The sequence below is a fragment of the Pseudopodoces humilis genome, chromosome 3 (genome assembly GCF_049639895.1).
Source record: "Pseudopodoces humilis isolate 2021_Gansu_Grassland_sample_001 chromosome 3, ASM4963989v1, whole genome shotgun sequence".
Taxonomy (NCBI): Eukaryota; Metazoa; Chordata; class Aves; order Passeriformes; family Paridae; genus Pseudopodoces; species Pseudopodoces humilis.
The window spans coordinates 784,575-801,822 of NC_142202.1; the positions used below are offsets into that span (position 1 = coordinate 784,575).

At 59.5% G+C, this 17,248-nt stretch overlaps 2 protein-coding genes across 2 annotated transcripts; one reads left to right on the forward strand and one right to left on the reverse strand.

Moving 5' to 3' along the window:
- Positions 1–16: 16 nt before the first annotated feature.
- NAPB (NSF attachment protein beta) lies at positions 17–8,092 on the reverse strand. The gene is made up of 11 exons (XM_005525483.3): positions 7,708–8,092; positions 5,702–5,781; positions 5,324–5,440; positions 4,605–4,651; positions 4,450–4,527; positions 3,724–3,779; positions 3,429–3,513; positions 2,764–2,868; positions 2,519–2,587; positions 2,285–2,335; positions 17–1,645 (listed from the first exon to the last, which is right to left on the reverse strand). The coding sequence occupies exons 1-11, from the start codon at positions 7,803–7,805 to the stop codon at positions 1,541–1,543; spliced, it is 891 nt and encodes a 296-aa protein (XP_005525540.1). The 5' UTR covers positions 7,806–8,092; the 3' UTR covers positions 17–1,540.
- A 434-nt stretch (positions 8,093–8,526) lies between these two features.
- LOC102100796 (uncharacterized) lies at positions 8,527–17,114 on the forward strand. Its single transcript, XM_088052607.1, has 9 exons — positions 8,527–8,611; positions 8,763–8,978; positions 9,114–9,294; positions 9,439–12,323; positions 12,681–12,951; positions 13,446–13,688; positions 13,961–14,133; positions 14,380–14,497; positions 15,464–17,114. The coding sequence occupies exons 1-9, from the start codon at positions 8,529–8,531 to the stop codon at positions 15,722–15,724; spliced, it is 4,431 nt and encodes a 1,476-aa protein (XP_087908733.1). The 5' UTR covers positions 8,527–8,528; the 3' UTR covers positions 15,725–17,114.
- The last annotated feature ends 134 nt before the right edge of the window (positions 17,115–17,248 follow it).

Below are 17,248 nucleotides of genomic sequence, written 5' to 3' on the forward strand. Positions count from 1 at the left end.
AACCAGTTCTGCCTCCTTCCATCCATGATTTTCACTTTATTCATGTACAGAGTCACACCAAACATGATATTCTTGCTAAGGCCATTTCCTTAAATAAGTTTTCCGAGTAGAGAGTGATGGAAGTGGGGCGGGAATACAGCGGGAGTGGCGGAATTATCACCTGGGAACCGTCACACTTCACCATGGATACAGCGGAGGACATGCTGGAGCTACTCACACACAACTACCGGGTGTAGGGATGGAGTAACAGCCCTCCTGCTCCTCCTGTCCCACGACACCGGCGCAGGGAACGGCAACAGAACCGAAAAAACACCGGGAAAAGCGGAGCCTCCCGAGCTGTGCTTCCCCTGCTCCCGGCTCCCACAGTGCTGGACGCCACACAAAGCCATTCCCAAGGGTGGGAATGGATGAATTCCAGGTGCTTCCAAGCCTGGAGCTGGGAGATCCCCCCGCCCCGCCTCCCAAGCCCGGGCTTTTCCATTGGGATGAACACAAGGACCTGTGGGAAATAAAGAGATCGGGAAGGGCGGGAAAACACCAAAGCGAGGGGAATTTAATTTGGCATGGATCGGAATTTTTGGTTTTCACAACTTCAGAGCCCAACGAGCCAAGCTCTGTCCAAAGCCCAACATTCCAACCAGACTTTTCCAGAGGAAAGGGGGGCTGGGGCTGCCTGGAGCCTCTGGAACAGCCTGTAATTAATGACTCTGCTCTTCCCAAGGAGTGAGGAATTGCACAAACTCCCGACGCCTCTGACACATCCCTGAAAATCCCGGCCGCTCCATCCTCTCTCCTTAATCACGCATCCACCAATTCCTGCGGGAATTTCTCAACTTTTCCCAAGAAAACTTGGCCCCAGCCACCCGAATTCCAGCCAGGCTCCTCCCGCGGGATCAACACCCGCGTGCAGCCGAGGGGTTGGAATTCAGGGATCGTGCCCGGCTCGCGCGGAGGGCGAGGTACAAAAATTCCACCTTCCTCAGAATTATTTGGGAAGTGGAGGGATGGGGATGCACCACCAGCTAAAGTGGAAAATCAATCCAAGAAAGATGGAAACCAACCAGGACCTAGGGCCGACACGGATCCCGGCGCTCCTGGAATGCCTTTGGCGCGGCGGGGGTGTGCGGGACATTCCCAAATCCCAAAGCCTCTGGCTAGCAGCACTTCCAGACCCCCCACATCCAAGCGTATCCAACACTCGGGAACGGGAAAACGGGAACACAGCGGGCTGGAAGCGCTTATCGGTACTGCGCTGGCCTGGATGGAATATTTACATGCTGGAAATTACAGCGGGAAAACCGGGAGCCGCGGGTGCAGGCACCGGGATGAGCGGGACCGATCCCGAGGAAGAGGAGGAGGAGGAGGAGGAGGAATTCCGCTCCGAGGGCTTCTCCTGCCTCGCATCCGCCCGGAGCGTCACAGAGCGGGGGCTAAAGAAACACAGTGAGCCATGGGAATGGGAAGCGACGAAAGAAAGCGCGGGATTGGGTCGGGAATTCCCGAAAAGTCCTCGGCTGGAGGCGGGAAGGGCCCGTGGGGGTCACTTGAGGTCGCCGTCGCCCTCGCCCTGGATGGTTTTCTTGATGCGCAGCAGCATCGTGGTGAGCCACTGATCCAGCCGCGAGATGGAGTCAAATTCCTTCACCTGGCAGCGGGAAAAAGCGGGATCAGGGAGCGGCGGGAAAGGGAACGAGGCAGGGATGGGAATGGGAGATGAGTGGGCTCCTCCTGGGAATAAAGGGGAGGGAAAGAGGAGAGAAAAGGGAAGGGGGAACGGAAAGAAGGACACTAAAGGGAAAGGGGGAAAAAAACAAGGGGAAAGGAGGGGAAAGGGACAGGAAAACAAAGGGAGGGTGGAAAAGGGGAAGAGAGGAAAAAGGGGAAGAAGAGAAGAAGAGGAAGAGGGGAAAGAACCAAGCGGAAAGAGGCGGGGAAAAAAGGGGGGGAAAAACGCAAGCGGAAAGTGGGGAAAAACAAGGGAAAGGAAAAAAATGGGGGAAGAAAAGGGAAAAGGGACAGGGCCACATTCCAGAGAAAAGCCTCTCCAAACCCACCCCGAGCACTTCAAGCTCCTGTCAAACACTGAAGGAGCCACAGCAATCCCAGGCAGGATGTGAACTCTCCAGGAAAACCCGGGAATGCTCAAGGAAGAAGCCGGGACCTCGCTGGAGCAGTTCTGTCCCCCTGCCCCTCTCCGCAGGTTCCCAAATACTGAGCAGGGCATGGGCATCCCAAAAAAGAGAAGGGAGAAGCAGCATTCCCGAGGGAACCCAGGAGTACTCACTGCCTCGGTGTAGGCCTCGCTGTTCTGCTCCTCGTGAGCTTCCAGCAGTTTCTGGGAAAACACCAGGAAAAATGAGGGAATGCTCTGTTCCTGCGTGTCCCCGCTCCGGGAACAGCACCCACCACAAACAGGGTTCTGGGCCAAACCCGGGGAAAAGTGAGGCTGACGTCCTCTAAAATGCTGGGATAAAGGAGAAAACCCCTGGAAAAGTGGGAAAGCCCCCTGGTTACTCACTTTCAATAGCTTGCATTCCCGGGAATCTGTGAAAGCCGGGAACATTTCTTCGTATTTCTCCAGCGCAAGCTGGAAGAGAGGAGAGATCCCTTCACAGACCATTCCCATTTATTTTTTTTTTCCCCAGGATTTGCTTTCCCATCCTCAAACTCGGGAAAGCGTCCACCGGGAATCCAACGCGACAGCGGCACGTGAAGAATTCCAGCCACTGCTGAGGGGGGATTGGGAATTCTGGGATAACTGACCTTGGCATTCAGCTCATCCACGATGAAGTGGCACAGGGCGGCTTTGAAGAAATATTCCTTGGCGCTGTACTTGAGCAAAGGGTTATCCATCGTGTTTGTTCCCACCTGGACAAAAAAAAAACGTGGAAAAAAGGGGCGGGAAAGGAAAGGCTGGATTAAACCAATCCAAATCCCACCCTGAGGCTGGGAATAAAAGGGGGAAAATGGCCAAAAAGCCGTGGGGAAGCAGGGAGGTTTTGAACTCAGCCCAAGGGAAGCCGGATCCCAGCAGGCTGATCCCTGGTGGATGAGGAAATGGGAAAACAAATCCACTTGGGGAAAAAGCTGCTCCAGGATTAACCCTGTGGAAGCACCAAGCAGCAGTGCCGGTGTTGGCAGGTAAATATCCAACGGAAGGCGGAGCTGACAAATCCGGGAGGGAATTTTCTGCCAAAGGGAGTTGCAAGTACATTCAAAGGGGAATTCTGATGGATTTCTCCCAGCCTTTTCCTGGAAACACTGAAAATCATGGATCTGGCGCTCGGGGACACTCGGGGAGCAGCGGGACTCTGACCTCAGGGAGCTTTTCCAACCTAAACAATTCCCTGATCCCGGAGGTTTTGCCAACGCCCCCGGGCCCTTCTCCTTGGGAAGAGGTGCTATTCCCGCGGGATTTGGCTCCCGACCTGCTCGTAGATCTCGATGGCTTTCTGGTACTGCTCCAGCTGCGCCGCGTAGGCCGCCACCTTCAGCAAACACTTGTTGGCTGAGCTGCAAGCACATCCCGAAAATCAGGCCCTGGATCCCGGGAATTCACCAGCCCGCAGCCCAGCAGCCCTTCCCGGAGAGAAAGGCGGGAACCCACAGCTGGGATTTAGAGGAATTCTCTTGGAAATCAGCCCAAATGGGAAGTGTGGCGGTTGTGGGAGCGCCCGGGATGGATCCCTGTTCCAGCCCTTCCCGCCGATCCCAAGGACTTGCCTGTTGGATTCCTCTCCCTTGTAATAATCCGCGGCCTGCTCGTAGTGCGCGATGGCCTGGGGACAGAAAGGTGGGATGGGTTATCCCGGGATAAAGCACCCCAGGGAACAGCGCTCCAGGAGAGAGACGGGATCCAACGGAGCGGAGCCGAGGAAGGAAATCCCTGCCTGGAAAACAACCCCTACATCCCGTCGGGTTTTATCCTGTGAAATTCCAGCAGGAGATCCGCAGCGGGATTCCTGCCCGGGGAGCCTGGCAGTGGGAATGAGGGAATCGGTGCTGAGCTGGGAGCTGAAGGTGACGGGAAATGGCTCCGTGACATTCCCCAAGCGCTTTTCCAACGGGAAACACTGGGGTGGATTCTCAGCGGAGCGCTCAGCCCGTGCTGCTGGCACAGGGACACACCAGAGGGTGCAAATCCCTTGGGATTGCTCCACCAAAGCCTCCGGGCCGGGACAACCACGAACTCCAACTCAGGGCTGGACTGCACCAGGAATTCCAGTGCTGGATGGGAGATGGGAATTCCTGAGCTGAAGGCAAGGAAATCCCAGGATGGCTTGGGTTGGAAAGGACCTCAAAGCCGATCCACTTCCCCTGGCGGAACACCTTCTGCTATCCCAGGCTGCTCCAGCTTGGCCTCGGCCGCTTCCAGGGCCGTGACAACCACGGGTTTCCCGGGAAAGCTGCGCCGTGACGTCAGCGGCGACGTCAGCGGCGTCCCCTCACCTTCTCGATGTCCACCAGCTCGGCCTCGTAGATCTCGGCGATGGTGATGTGGTGCTTGGCGGCGATGGTGAAGCGGCCCTGGGGACGGGAGGGAAGCGGGATGAGGCGCGGCGTTCCCGGGAAGGCGCGCGGCGTTCCCGGCGGCGGGGCCTTACCATGTCCGTGTAGATATCGATGGCTGCGTTTAAGCAGTTGATGGCCTCTGCAGCGTGCGTGAGAGACAAGAGCGTCAGCCACCTCCCGTTCCCGCATCCCGGCCGGCTGCTGCTCCAGGGAACGGCTGCCCACGGAGCGGGCTCTGCCGGGACCCCGCCCCAGCACCCCGAATTCCCAAAGGGAACCGACACCGGGACCATCCCAGCCCGAGTTTGCCGCCTGCGTCCCCCAACGGAGCCGACTTCAAGGGATCAGCTCCAAAACGCTGCTGTTTCCCAGGGAGTTTGGGAGTTTCACCATTCCAAAAGGGTGTTATCCAGCCCTGGCTCCCGGGATAACGCTGCTGGAGGTGGGGGATTTGCTCCCAGAGCTATCTGGGGAAAAGCGGGCTGGAGACTTCCTCAAAAATCACAACCCAGCTGAAAGAATCCCAGATCCTTTATTCTCATCCCAGGGCTGGGGAAAGCCTCAGGAATGCGGATCCCACCGGGATCCACCCCGAAGCCATTCCTCTGGAAGCCATTCCCTAAAGCCAAGCCGAACCGGCACGGAAGCTGCCAAAACTCCCAACGCCCTGCAGCATCCCGAATCCCAACAAACACCAAGGGGAGATGCCAGCACGCTGCTGACCTCCTGCACCATCCCAAAGCTCCCGGAAAAGCGGGAATGCACCTCTGCCACCGCTGGCCGGGAGCAATCCCAGATTCCGCCGCCTTACCCTGCGGATCCGCTTTTTTGTAGGCGTTCCCGGCGTCCACGAAGCTGGTGGCCGAGTCGTGCTTGCTCTGGAGCTGCATGTGCAGCTTGGCCGCCTGGCAGAAGGCATTTCCTGCCGCTGGAAAAGAAGGAATACCAATCCCGCGAATCCCGGGAGCGGGAACGCGCGGCTTCCGGGAGCCGGGCAGATTTTTCAGGATGAGGCCTTCCCAAGCAGGATCACCAGCTGGCATTTTTACATTCCTCCAAGATCCTTCAGCTCCTTCCCAGTATTTAAATAGGAATTGCACGGACAAAGAGACCGTTCCCCAGGGAATAATTCACAGGAAGACATTTGGGCGCTTCCCAATCCCCCCCAGATCCCAGGATTTGGACTCACCACTCCAGTTTTTGGCGATCTTGAACATGTTGGCAGCCCTGGTGTACATCTCACAGGCCTCCTCCACCCGGGTGTTGCCCCTGGAACGCAGCGGGAACGCTCCTGAGGCCGGGCCGGGAGGGAACACGGCTCCGGAGCCAAAACTGGGATTGGGAATCTTGGCCTCTCCAGGCTGTGTGGGGCCGATCCCACCCCACCATGTGAGAACACTGAAAGGGGGAATGCTGGATTTGGGGGCTCTCCCGGAATTCCCAGATGCCAAAGGTCAGATTTTTGGTAAGGAAATGCAGATTTATTTTCATGGATACCCTGGGGAAAAAAAAAAGAGGCTCTGGGGGGAGCTCCCCGCTCTCCATAACTCCCTGACAGGACCCAGGTGGGATCCAGCTCCACTCCTGCAGAACGAAAAGGAATCCCAGGATTCTTAAGGCTGGAAAATCCCTCAATCCCATGAATCCAACATTCCCCCCTGAGTGCTGCTCTTCAATCCACCTCACAACAGGGGTTATTCCATTTTCTTTTTCCCATCCCTTGGGAATTCTGGCGCCTCTCTCCCCTCCCTCTCTCCCTCTGGCAGCCGAGCACGGTTGGTTTGGAAGCACAGGCGGGATTTTTGGATCCCTCCTTGCCCTTGGAAGGCGCCTCTGGCACGAGCCAAAGCCAACGGAGGCGGCAGCGAGGAATTCTACACCCGGAGAGGCCCCAGGAACTGGGCAGCTCCCAGCCTTTCAATCCCAAAACACTGGAAATAAAGGAATATCAGCTCCTGTGCAAGGTGCTGGAGGAATTCCAGGAAGAGCCCAGGTGGGAAGAAGGCATTTGGCCGGCGCTGGGAGGCCTGGACATCCTGTTGGCCGGGAAGAAGCCGAGAGCCGAGTCACCCCCGCAAACCTTTCCTCCCTGTTTCTTTTTATTTTTTTTTTTTTTTCTTCTTCCATCTGTTTTTAGCCCTGAAAATTAAAAATTCCCCTCTCGAAATCTCTGCCCGTTCCCTGCAAGGATTTTCAGGAATTTGCCGCCCGGATTATGCCCCTGGAGCAGGCCCTGGCTGATTAATCTGCCGGAGGCCGGAGAGGAATTTCTATTTAAAACTTGTGGATTTTAGGGCGGCCGCAGCCGATTTTTCCGGGCTGATGGATAAAAACCTCCCGGCCCTCACAGAGCATCGCTCCGGGAATGTTCTTTCCTTAGAAAAACAAAGGAAAAGCGGGAGCGAGGTGGCCGGAGCATCCCGATTCCAGACACACGGCCAGGGAACAGCGAGCCTGGAGCAGCCAGGCCCAGGGAAAAGGACGCTCTGCCATTTTCTGGGATAACGCTGCCGGTGCTCCCTGGGATTTCGGGAGAGCCCACCCCTGCCCGGGAGATGATTCCCGCCGGGATAAGGCCGGGATGAGCGCGGGCCCGAGGCGGGGAAGGGACGGGAGCCGCAGAGGCCGAGGGCGCTCGCCACATCCCTGGGGCCATCCCTGGGGCTGCTCCAGGGGGATCCGGCCTTGGAGCGGGATGGGAGGGGGCTCCCTGTGCCACCCCCCGGACCTGGCACGGATAAGGAAAACCCTCACCCACACTGGGGGGCAGGAGTTGAGAAAAGGGGGGGAAGAGGTCGGCAAGGGGAGGATGGAGGAGATGGGGAAGGGGGGCAGGAAATAGGGAAGGGGGCGGATGGAGGAGACGGGGAAGGAAGGGATAGAGGAGAGGGGAGGGGGCCAGGGGCTGATCCAGGAGCTGGGAATGGGGTGTGAAGGGGGGCAAGAGCCGGAAAGGAGGGTCCAGGAGCCGGGGAAGACGCAGGAGATTGGAAGGAGGATGCGGGAGCCGGGCAGGGGGTGCGGGAGCCGGGCAGGGAATGCCGGACACGGGCAGGGGGTGCGGGACACGGGCAGGGAATGCGGGACACGGGCAGGGAATGCCGGACACGGGCAGGGAATGCGGGACACGGGCAGGGGGTGCGGGACACGGGCAGGGGGTGCGGGACACGGGCAGGGGGTGCGGGAGCCGCTCACCCGAAGAGCCCCCGCAGGAAGGAGTGCGAGCCCTTGACCCGCTTCTCGGCCTCCGCCATGAGCTGCACGGCCTCCCGCTCCTTGCCGGCGCTGTCCATCGCTCCCGCTTTTCCGGCTCTCCTTCCTCCTCCTCCTCCTCCGCCGCGGCAGCGGGAGCGCGGCGGGCGCGTGCGCGGGGCGGGGCGGGGCGCGCGCGGGATGCGGGATCCGGGATCCGCCGGGAACGGGGATGGGGAAGGGGCGGCTCCTCCCGGCGGGCGGGGCCCTCCGCTGCTTGCCCGAGGGGAGTGCCTGCGGGGGCTGTGGCGGGTCAGTGCTTCTCCCGGAGGTTGTTTATGGCGCCCCGCGCGTTTGCCAGGGAATTACCTCACCTGTAACGCGGGAGAGCTGAAGCTCAGGTTCCCGGGAGGGCGGCTACGCTTTCCCGGGAATATTCCGCGTCTGGAGAAGGGTCACCTGTGTCCCGCCGCCGTTAGCTGGGGCGCACATTTGTGTTGTTCAAAAACTCCCCTGGAAGGAGTGAGGCTTGTACGGGGAAAACCGGGATATTCCTGCCTGATCCCGCCTCCCGCGCGCGCCGGGCCCGAGGGGAGCCCAGCGCCCCGAGCCCGCCGAACTACAACTCCCGGCGTGCCCCGCGGCCGGCGCGCGCGCCGTGACGTCACCGCCCCGCGCCCGTTATCTCCATGGCGACGCTGGCGCATCCCGGCGTCGCTCCCATGGGAACGGCCCGCGTGGCGTCCCGGGAGCCGCGGGAACCGGGGGAGAGGGACCTGGCGCTGCCCCCGGCTCCGCTGTCCCGGATCCCTCCCTGTGAGGGAATGTCGGCTCTGCAGTGCCGGGAACAGCCCGTGGCGATCCCCCGGGAAAGGCAATCCCGGCTCCGGTGTGCCAGGAATTCCAGGTGAGTGACCTGGATTCGGCGCTGGGCGAAATGAAAGCCGGGAGCGTTTCCCAAGCCAGGGACTGCCATCCCCATCCAAGCTCTCTGAGAAAACCGGGAACTGTTCCACACTGGATCCCAATTAACCCCGAAGTTTTTTTCCCTTTCCCAGCCAGGACAACATGGAGCGTTTTTCTCTCTCTGAGCTCGGGCTCCCAACAGAAAACAAAGCTATCCAGGGAATTCTCTGTCCCATGGCGGTGGAGCTCTGCCACCTCCTCCTCGCCCTGGAAAGGGAAGATGGGATTTGTCCAGCCTTCCCCAATTTGGGGGAAAAGGCGAGAGAATTGGCCAAAGCAATGGAAGAACTCGCTGCTGTGGCGAGGAGGTGAGGTGGATGGGAGTCTCCCGGGTGGATTCGAGGGCTGGGAAGAGACGGAAAAGGTGGCAGGGATCCCCCTGGAGAGGTGGGATTGGGAGCAGGGGATAGCCAGGAGAGCTGAGCCCAGTCCTTCCCTCGCAGGATCTCCGAGGATTGTGGCGCAGGAGGGAGCACGGAGCTGCGTCCCGCGGGTGAATCCCTGCTCCGGGCCGGGAGGGACGTGGCACTGGCAGCATTCCAGCTGCAGAAGCATCCTCACAGCCCTGGGCACCGCCAGCAGCTGGCAGCGGCCGCCAAGAGGAGCCTGACGGAGACAGCAAAGGTCAGGGGCACTCCGGGAAGGGACACGAGCAGGGGAAGCTCTGGCAGATCCACGGAGCCAACCGCAGCTCCTCCCTGCTCCAGGGGTGGAAGGGGAACGGCATCTCCTGACCTGAGCGGTGTTTCTGCCTTGTTTCCTGCCTAGATCCTTCAGCTGGAAGAGGCTGCGGGGCTGAGGAGGATCGCTGGCGCTGCCAGCTGGCTCCTGGAAAGCCTGAGCGAGCTGCGGGACGCCCAGGATGCTCCAGGGCTGCTGGATGCGTTCCAGGCCTTCTCCGAGGCCCTGCTCCGGCTGAGCCGCCTCACGGCCCAGCGCCTCCAGCTACTCGGAGACTGTCCCAGAGGGAAGAGCTTGGCCCAGAGCCTGCAGCTGCTCCACCAGTGTGTCCCGCTCATCCACACAGCCCTGCCACGCTCCAGGGATCGCCAAGCTGACCTCTCCCAGGATTCTGTTTTCCAGCTGACCGAGAGCACCGTCAGGGGGCTCCTCTCCCAGCTCACGGAGCCCCAGGACAGGAGTGGGATCTTCTCCCAGCAGGTGAGCAGGCTCCAGGCTCTCCTCTCCCAGCCCGACGCCCTGCGCCTCTCCGAGGGCGGGTTCAGCTCCCTCTTGGAAGCGGTCATTCTCCATGGAATGCTGCTGGCAGAGTCATCCCGGCTGGACCTGCGGCTGGAGCTGCTGGAACGTTGCTGGGTGCTGCTGCAGCTGAGGAGGAGCATCCTCAGCCACACGAGCCGGAGGCAGGGGGAACAGGGACTGCAGCGGGAATGTCACAGCCTGAGGGTGCAGCTGGAAGACCTGGAGCGGGCAGCGCTCAGAGCCACGCTGTGCCAAATCCTGGATGGATTCTTCAAGGAGAAGGAGCCCCTGAGGCTGCTGCTTGAAGGTGTCCTTAGCCTTGCCCGTTCAGGACGTTTTCCTGCAGAACCAGGAGGAATTTTAAGGAAGCTCCAGCCCCTCACTGCCGCCTTCTTCGCTCAGGCCCAGCGGATGCTCCGAGCGGCCGATCTGGTCCTGGCCGGGTGTGCCGAGGCCCAAACCGCCAGAGAAATCCGGGAGGGCGCGGAGCAGCTGCGGAGTCTCCTGGGCAGCCTCCCTTCCCTGCTCACGGAAACGAGCGGGAATGCCACGGAGCAGCTCCAGGCCCTGGGCCGTGCCTGGGCCAGAGCCACCGACGGCCTCCTGCGCTGCTTCGAGGAGACGGTCGGCGTGAGGGAACTCCTGGAGTTATCCATCCTGGAGCTGGCCGAGCACAAGGAACGGTGCGAAGCGGCGCTGGAACGCCGCGATCCCGAGGGATTCTCCCGGCACGCCGCTCGCCTCACGGGCTGGGCGCGCTGGGTGGTCGGAGCCGCCTCCCGGCACGTGGACAGGGCCACGGATCCCATCTTCAGGAACGGCTTGCTGGTGTGGGTGGAGCAATTGGCCAAATCCATCCTGGAGCTGCGAGCAGTCACGGCCCTCATTCCGGGAAGGTTTTCCTGCCTCCAAAGCCGGGATGCCTTTTCCCAGGCAGCGAGCTCCCTGATGGACTCTGCTCTCCGTGTCCAAGCCGGGCTGGATGGCTCCAACCACCCGGAGATCCTCAGCCCGCTCCGGGAGCGAGTGCGTAGCACCGAGGTGGAAGAGGGGCTGGAGCTCCGGTCCCACACTGGGATACGAACCAGGACGGCTGAGGCAGCGTTCCAAGGAGATCTCCAAAGTCATCCATCTTCACCACCAGCTAACTTCCGCCTGGATCCACGGGAAGGGGAAACACACCCTGTCATCGTAGCTCTCCTGGCAGCATCCCGAGCCGGTGCCAGGGACGCTGTCCGTGCTGCTTGCTCCGTCCTGCTGGAGCTCTCCGATGGCTGCGTGGAAGCAGCACGGGAAGCGCTGCCCATGGCCGAGCCCCCGCAGCTCCAGGTGCTGCAGCAGCACCGGGATATCGCGGCACTGACCCCACGGATCATCAGCCTGGCCACGAAAATGGCCCCCGGGCAGCTCCCTGCTCCAGGCAGGCTTCTCCAAATGGCACTCAGGCTTTCGGGAAGGATCCGGGAGACTCTGGAGTGCCTGGCGGCTGTGGCAGGCCTTTGGAATGCTCTGGCCCAGCAAGTGCTTGGATTTATCCTGGCGGGTGACTTTCCAAGAGGGAAGCAGGCTCTGGATGAGACCCTGCTGGGTTTAGCGGGAGCAGTGCAGGTGGCGGGAGCCATGGCGAGCATAGCCTGCGGTCAGGAAAACCCCAATCCCTCCCGTGGCCAGCAGAGCTTTCTGCAGCTCCAAGCCAAGTTTTCCCGTGCTCAGCTGAACACCAAAGCGTTCCTGGAGAAGGCAGCATCCTTCAGGGAATCCTGTGGGATGGAAAAGGCCGTCCTGGAGCTGCGCGGCGTCCGGTGGGCCGTTGGCATGCGTGTCCTGCTGGATGCCATGGATGGGTTCGTGGGCAGGGATGTCCTGTTCCTGGCGGAGCTGAGCAGAGCTGTGAGGAACAAGGCTGCCCCACGGAGCCTCCTGCCTGCTGTGGCTGAGAATTCCCTCAGGCTGCAGGAGGCTGCCCGCCTCTCCTACTTATCCTGCCCTGGGGACCACGGTGCCAGAGAAATCCTGGCACTCCGGGAGGAGATCCAGGTGCTCATGGAAGCGCTGCTGGACGTGTCCAACACCCTCCTGCTCTCCCCACTGCCTACTGCCAGCTTGGCCATCCGCTTCGAGCTGCTGCGAAGGGACGTGGCCCTCAGGGCCAAGGCGCTGTCGCTCCACATGGAAAGGGTCAACATGGAACAGCTGCAGCTCATCCAGGACGTGGCTGGAGCAGCTCTGTCCAACCTCAGCCAAGAGGAGAGGGAGAGGAGCAAGGAAGGGTTTGAGGAGAAGGCAAATCGGCTCATGGCTGATGTCCAGTGGGTCAGGAACACCCTCCGGGATGCTCTGGAGGCCGGTGCTCAACTTGGGTCACAGGCTGACCTGCTGTCCGTGGCTGACCACCTCCTGCTCCTCACGGCTGACCTGGTGGAAAGTGTCCAGCAGCACTTCAGGAGCCAGCAGGACACCGGGGATCCCCTCCTGGACACCGGGGATCCCCGCCAGGACACTGGGGATCCCTGCCAGGACACCGGGGATCCCCTCCTGGACACCAGGGATCCCTGCCTGGACACTGGGGATCCCTGCCAGGACACCGGGGATCCACTCCTGGACACCAGGGATCCCTGCCTGGACACTGGGGATCCCCGCCAGGACACCGGGGATCCCCTCCTGGACATGGGGGATCCCTGCCTGGACACCGGGGATCCCCTCCTGGACATGGGGGATCCCTGCCTGGACACTGGGGATCCCTGCCTGGACACTGGGGATCCCCGCCTGGACACCGGGGATCCCCGCCTGGACACTGGGGATCCCCGCCTGGACACCGGGGATCCCCGCCTGGACAGCGCGGTGTGGTACTGGTCAGCCAAGGCACACTACCTTGTCACACAGCTCCGGGTTATCCCTGGAATCAACAGGGATGTCCTGCGGCGCCTCACGGAATGCCTGCAGCGGGAACACTTCCCAGGATCACCCAAGGGCACAGCCGCACTCTCCCCAGCTCCAGAGCCCACTCCAGAGGCAGCAGGAATTCATCCACGCGGGAGCAGAGGAGCGAGTGGAGCCGGGCGGGAAGCGGGTGAGCCGGTATGGAAGCTCTTTTTTCCCTGTCCGTCATTCCTGGCGCTCCCAGCACGGAGCAGGAATGTGAGGGATGCTGGCAGGGCTGACCCTGGGCCACTCGGGCAGCTCAGGTTGCTGGCAGCCCTGGATTCCTGGACATCTGATCGGCCAGGCTCTCCTACATCCATCCCAATCCGCCATTTCAGAGGCAGGGGGGCTGCAGCACTCTCCCTCACCGCCTCACATTCCCTCTGGAACCAGCAACTCCATTCCCATGGGTGTCAGGAGCTGGGAAAGGCTTTGGCACAGACCCAGGTCCCTCAGCAAAGCGCTGTAGGGCTCTAATTGTGCCGGGAATTAATTACAAGCTGTCACAGCTTGCAGGACACCCTACTCCCAACTTGGAGATGGCTCCAAGGGCTTTGGATTTAGGGAGAAGGGCTGGTGGGAAGGTGGAGTGGACCCAGCAGGGGGTGAGCAGCTCTCCCACCAACTTCACTCACCAAAATCTCCTTCAGAAACACCCAGCTGGAGGAGACCACCCGGCATTGCCGTGTCCACACATTCCAGGCTTGGAATCTGCTCCCTTCCTGTCTCCACAGCACCAGGACGGCCCTTCCAGCATCCCCCCTGCAAAGCAGGAGACAGGAAACCATGGCAAGTGGCAGGGTGGCCCCAGCAAGGTGTCCCAGGTGACCCAGGACATGGCCACGAGGATGCTCCACATGGCTCAGTTCCTGCGCAGGAAGGGCCCCATTGCGGTAGGTTCATCCCTCCCGTTCTCCCGTAGGATCACGGCAGCTCCATCCCAAATCCTTGTGTCACCCAGCTCCTGGGAGAGTGGCACCAGCTCTGTGCGAGCAAAATACTCCAAATTCTGTCCTCCTGGCTGGATGTGAGCTTGGCATCCTGTCCTTTCCTCAGGATGTACCTGAGCCTCCTGGACCCTTCCTCGTCCTGCAGGAAAAGCTTTTTTCTGAAAAGCTTTTTTCTCCTTCTCTCCCCAATCCCACTGATTTTTATCCCGTTCCAGAGCAAGGAGCAGTTTGTTGCCTGTGCCAGACGGATGGTTTCCGACGGGCAGGTGGTTGTTAGGTTTGGGAACATCCTCGCCAAGCACTGCCTGGACCAGAGGTGCTCCACGGAGCTGCTCCGCGCTGCCGAGCACACCCAATCCATCGGCAGCCAGCTCGCCATCGTGGCCAGGTGAGCTGGGATCAGCTCTCCAAGGGCATCCTACAGGAATCCCTTCTCCAGGGAATGCGGGTGGTGGTCCCCAGAGCTCCTAGGGGAGTGGGTATTGGCCAAGAGTTGAGGAACCATTTGGAGGCCTCCCTTCCCTCCTTGGGTTTCCCCGCTCCGATGGCGCAGGGGACGAACTGGGTTTGGAATAACAACGCTGTCAGAACGTCCAGTGTCCTTCCAATAAAATCCTTTGGAATGTCTTTGAAGGGTGAAGGCAGTGACTGGGGAGAGCAGGGCCTCCTCTGAGCTGCTGCTGAGCAACGTGCAGAACCTCATCCAAGCAGCCCAGCATGTCCTGAGGGCGGCCGAGGCGGCGTGTGTCAAAGTGAGTCCATCGTGGAATCGATCCCAGAATTATTGGGGTGGGAAGGGTTGCTCCAAGGCCCCGTCCAACCTGGCTTTGAGCAGTTCCAGGGGTGGGGCAGCCACAGCTTCTCTGTGCCAGGGCCTGCCCGCCCCGCACAGGGAAGGGTTTCTCCCTAACGGCAGCAATTCCACGCTGCGGGAGCTTCTCATCCAGGTCTTTCTATGGGAGCTGGGATCTGGCTGCTGTGGGATTCCAGCTGCAGCAAATATTCCTCCTGGAATTCTTTCATCTTGTGCCTTTCTGCCTCAGGCGTTGCCTGTCCTTGAAGTCACCTTGACCTGGTCCATTCCCCACTTAATTTTTGGCTCGTAGAGCACCTTTTCTTTGGAATTAGTCCATGCTATCCTCTTTAATCCCAAAAACCAAATTCCCAAGAGTTCCCCATGCAGCTGCCATCAAGTCTGTGGCAGCAGATTTTTCCAGAAAACAACTGGAAAACAAGTGCAAACACCACCAGCCTCTTCCCGAGGCAACAATTCCACCTGAATCCCACGCCACCGCTTTTCCTGGGATCAGCGTCTCTTCCTGGACGCAGGATTTTTAGAATCCCATTTGCTGAACAATCAGCCCCAAGGGTGACAAAGCTCCTCCCGTGCTTAATTAAACTTAAAGCTTCCTCTATTTGCCCATTTTTCACTTTGCTGATGCCAGCCTGGAGTAATTAATCTATTTTAAAAAATTAATTAATTAATTTTGACTATCTAGATCCCCAAGTCCTTTATGACCTGGAGATTTCCCTTTGGAAAATTCCCTGCTTATCAACAAACTGCCCTCCTTTCCTGTCCCTGTAGGAAGCTTTGGAGGCATTCTGAAGCACTGAGAGGCAGCGATGCTGTGTGGATCACGTGCGCATTCGGCACTTCCAGACTTTTCCATAATTTAGGATGCACAGGGATGAATTAAAGCAATTCCTTTTCCCAACAGGGTTTGGGACAGCCCTCAGCAGACCCTGAGGAAGAAGAAGTTGCTGCTTTCTGCCAGCAGTGGAGGAAAAACCTGACCCAGCACAGAGCCAAGGAGGCTTTAAATTCTGACCGGGATGAATTAGGGCTCCGGAAAACTCGAGGGGCAAAGGCTGAGCCCACCCTGATGTCTCTGGTGCAAGAGCAACCCCCCTGGAGCAGGAATGTCCCAAAGCACCCCAGTCCTAGGAAGGGACACACAGTTATGGACAGACACCTGTAGCCCAGAGAGGGGCTCCGTGGCGCTGGAAGCAGAGCAGGAATACTTTGCAGCGTGAAGGATTCACGCTGGAATTTTCCACCGCGGCAGGAAAACCTCGGAACAGGCTCGGTGGGGAGGCCAGGAATCTTCTGGTGAGTGTTCTACCCCCAGCTGGTGAGATGGGGTGGACGGGGCTTTGGAGAATCCTGATCCAGTGGGAGGTGACGGAGGTGTCCCTGCCCATGGCAGGGGGTGGAATGGGATGAGTTTAAGGTCCCTTCCCATCCAAACTGTTCCAGGATTCTGTGATCCAGAGATGCTCGGGCTTTCTGCCATCTCTCCACCTTTCCTGCTTCACCCAGCCATGGATGCAGCAGTGGGGAGCGTTCTGTCTCACCTGCTGGCCCTGAGCCTGCAGATTTCCTCCCAAAATCCCACTGGGCCCCAGGACTCTCTCCCATCCAGAGTAAACATTCAGTCCCCGAGATCGCCTACCTCACAGCTTCCAGAGTATCCCAGACTGCTGCTCCTCTGTCCTGGCTCTCCACATCCATCCTTCCCAGCCTCGGGATCACGAGCTGCCCCATGGCAGCGCTGCTCCGTGCTGGAATTCTGCAGGAGAGGTGGAAAGGAGCCACCGTGGAATTCCCTGTGGAATACACAACCGGCACAGCAGATCACAACTGGCTCCATGGTGGCTGCAGCCCATTCCAGCCCCCCTTGGTGTCCCACCTGCATCCCAAACACCTTCCCCCGACCAGGAATTCCACTACTTGCGCGGCAGCAAGGCATCTCCTCCGCATTCCCAGGAAAAGCAGCAGCAGGCACACCGGAGACTCTGGGAAGATAACTGCAATGGATAAAGCAGGAGAGGAAGGAAGGGAGGGAAGGAAAGGAAGGAATTACACATGGAGACAACAGGCTGTGAGGACTCGCAGGCCTCTGTATCCATGCCATTTCCACACTATTTTTCCCTGCTGGCTCCGTTTTTTGAGGAAAACCTCGAGCAGCCACTCCAGGGAGTGGATGAAGAAATAACAAACTACTAACAAAGGACTAATGGATTACTCCAAGACAACCACCCAGTTCCACGTCCATTCTCTACTTCTCCTACCCAAAGGAAATCATGAAATCAATGGAATTCACGCTCTGGGAAATCAGGGAGGCAAAGTGAAGCCGGGATTGCCTTCGGAGATGGCTCCTGTGCCGTGCAGGAATCGCCAGCTTCCCTCGGCTCATCCAAAACCTCGGAACTTGGGATAAAGACTCTGCAGGCAGCACGTTTTTATTGGAAAGGCAGCTGGCTAGGAACAACTGCACTTCTTCCTCTGGAGAAAAAGCAGCCCCAAAGGCAGGACAAGAGCTCTGGAGGCCAGCTGTGCTCTGCCATGCAAAACCTGGGCAATCCAAGACACGCAGGACGCTCCGAGACGGAACACGGCAGCTCCCTCCGTGAGACCTCGGGATCAGGTACGAGGTTACGTTAAAACCCCACAAACCATCCCGAAAAGCCCGGCTCTAGTCCCCCACCGGCACGCACACGGA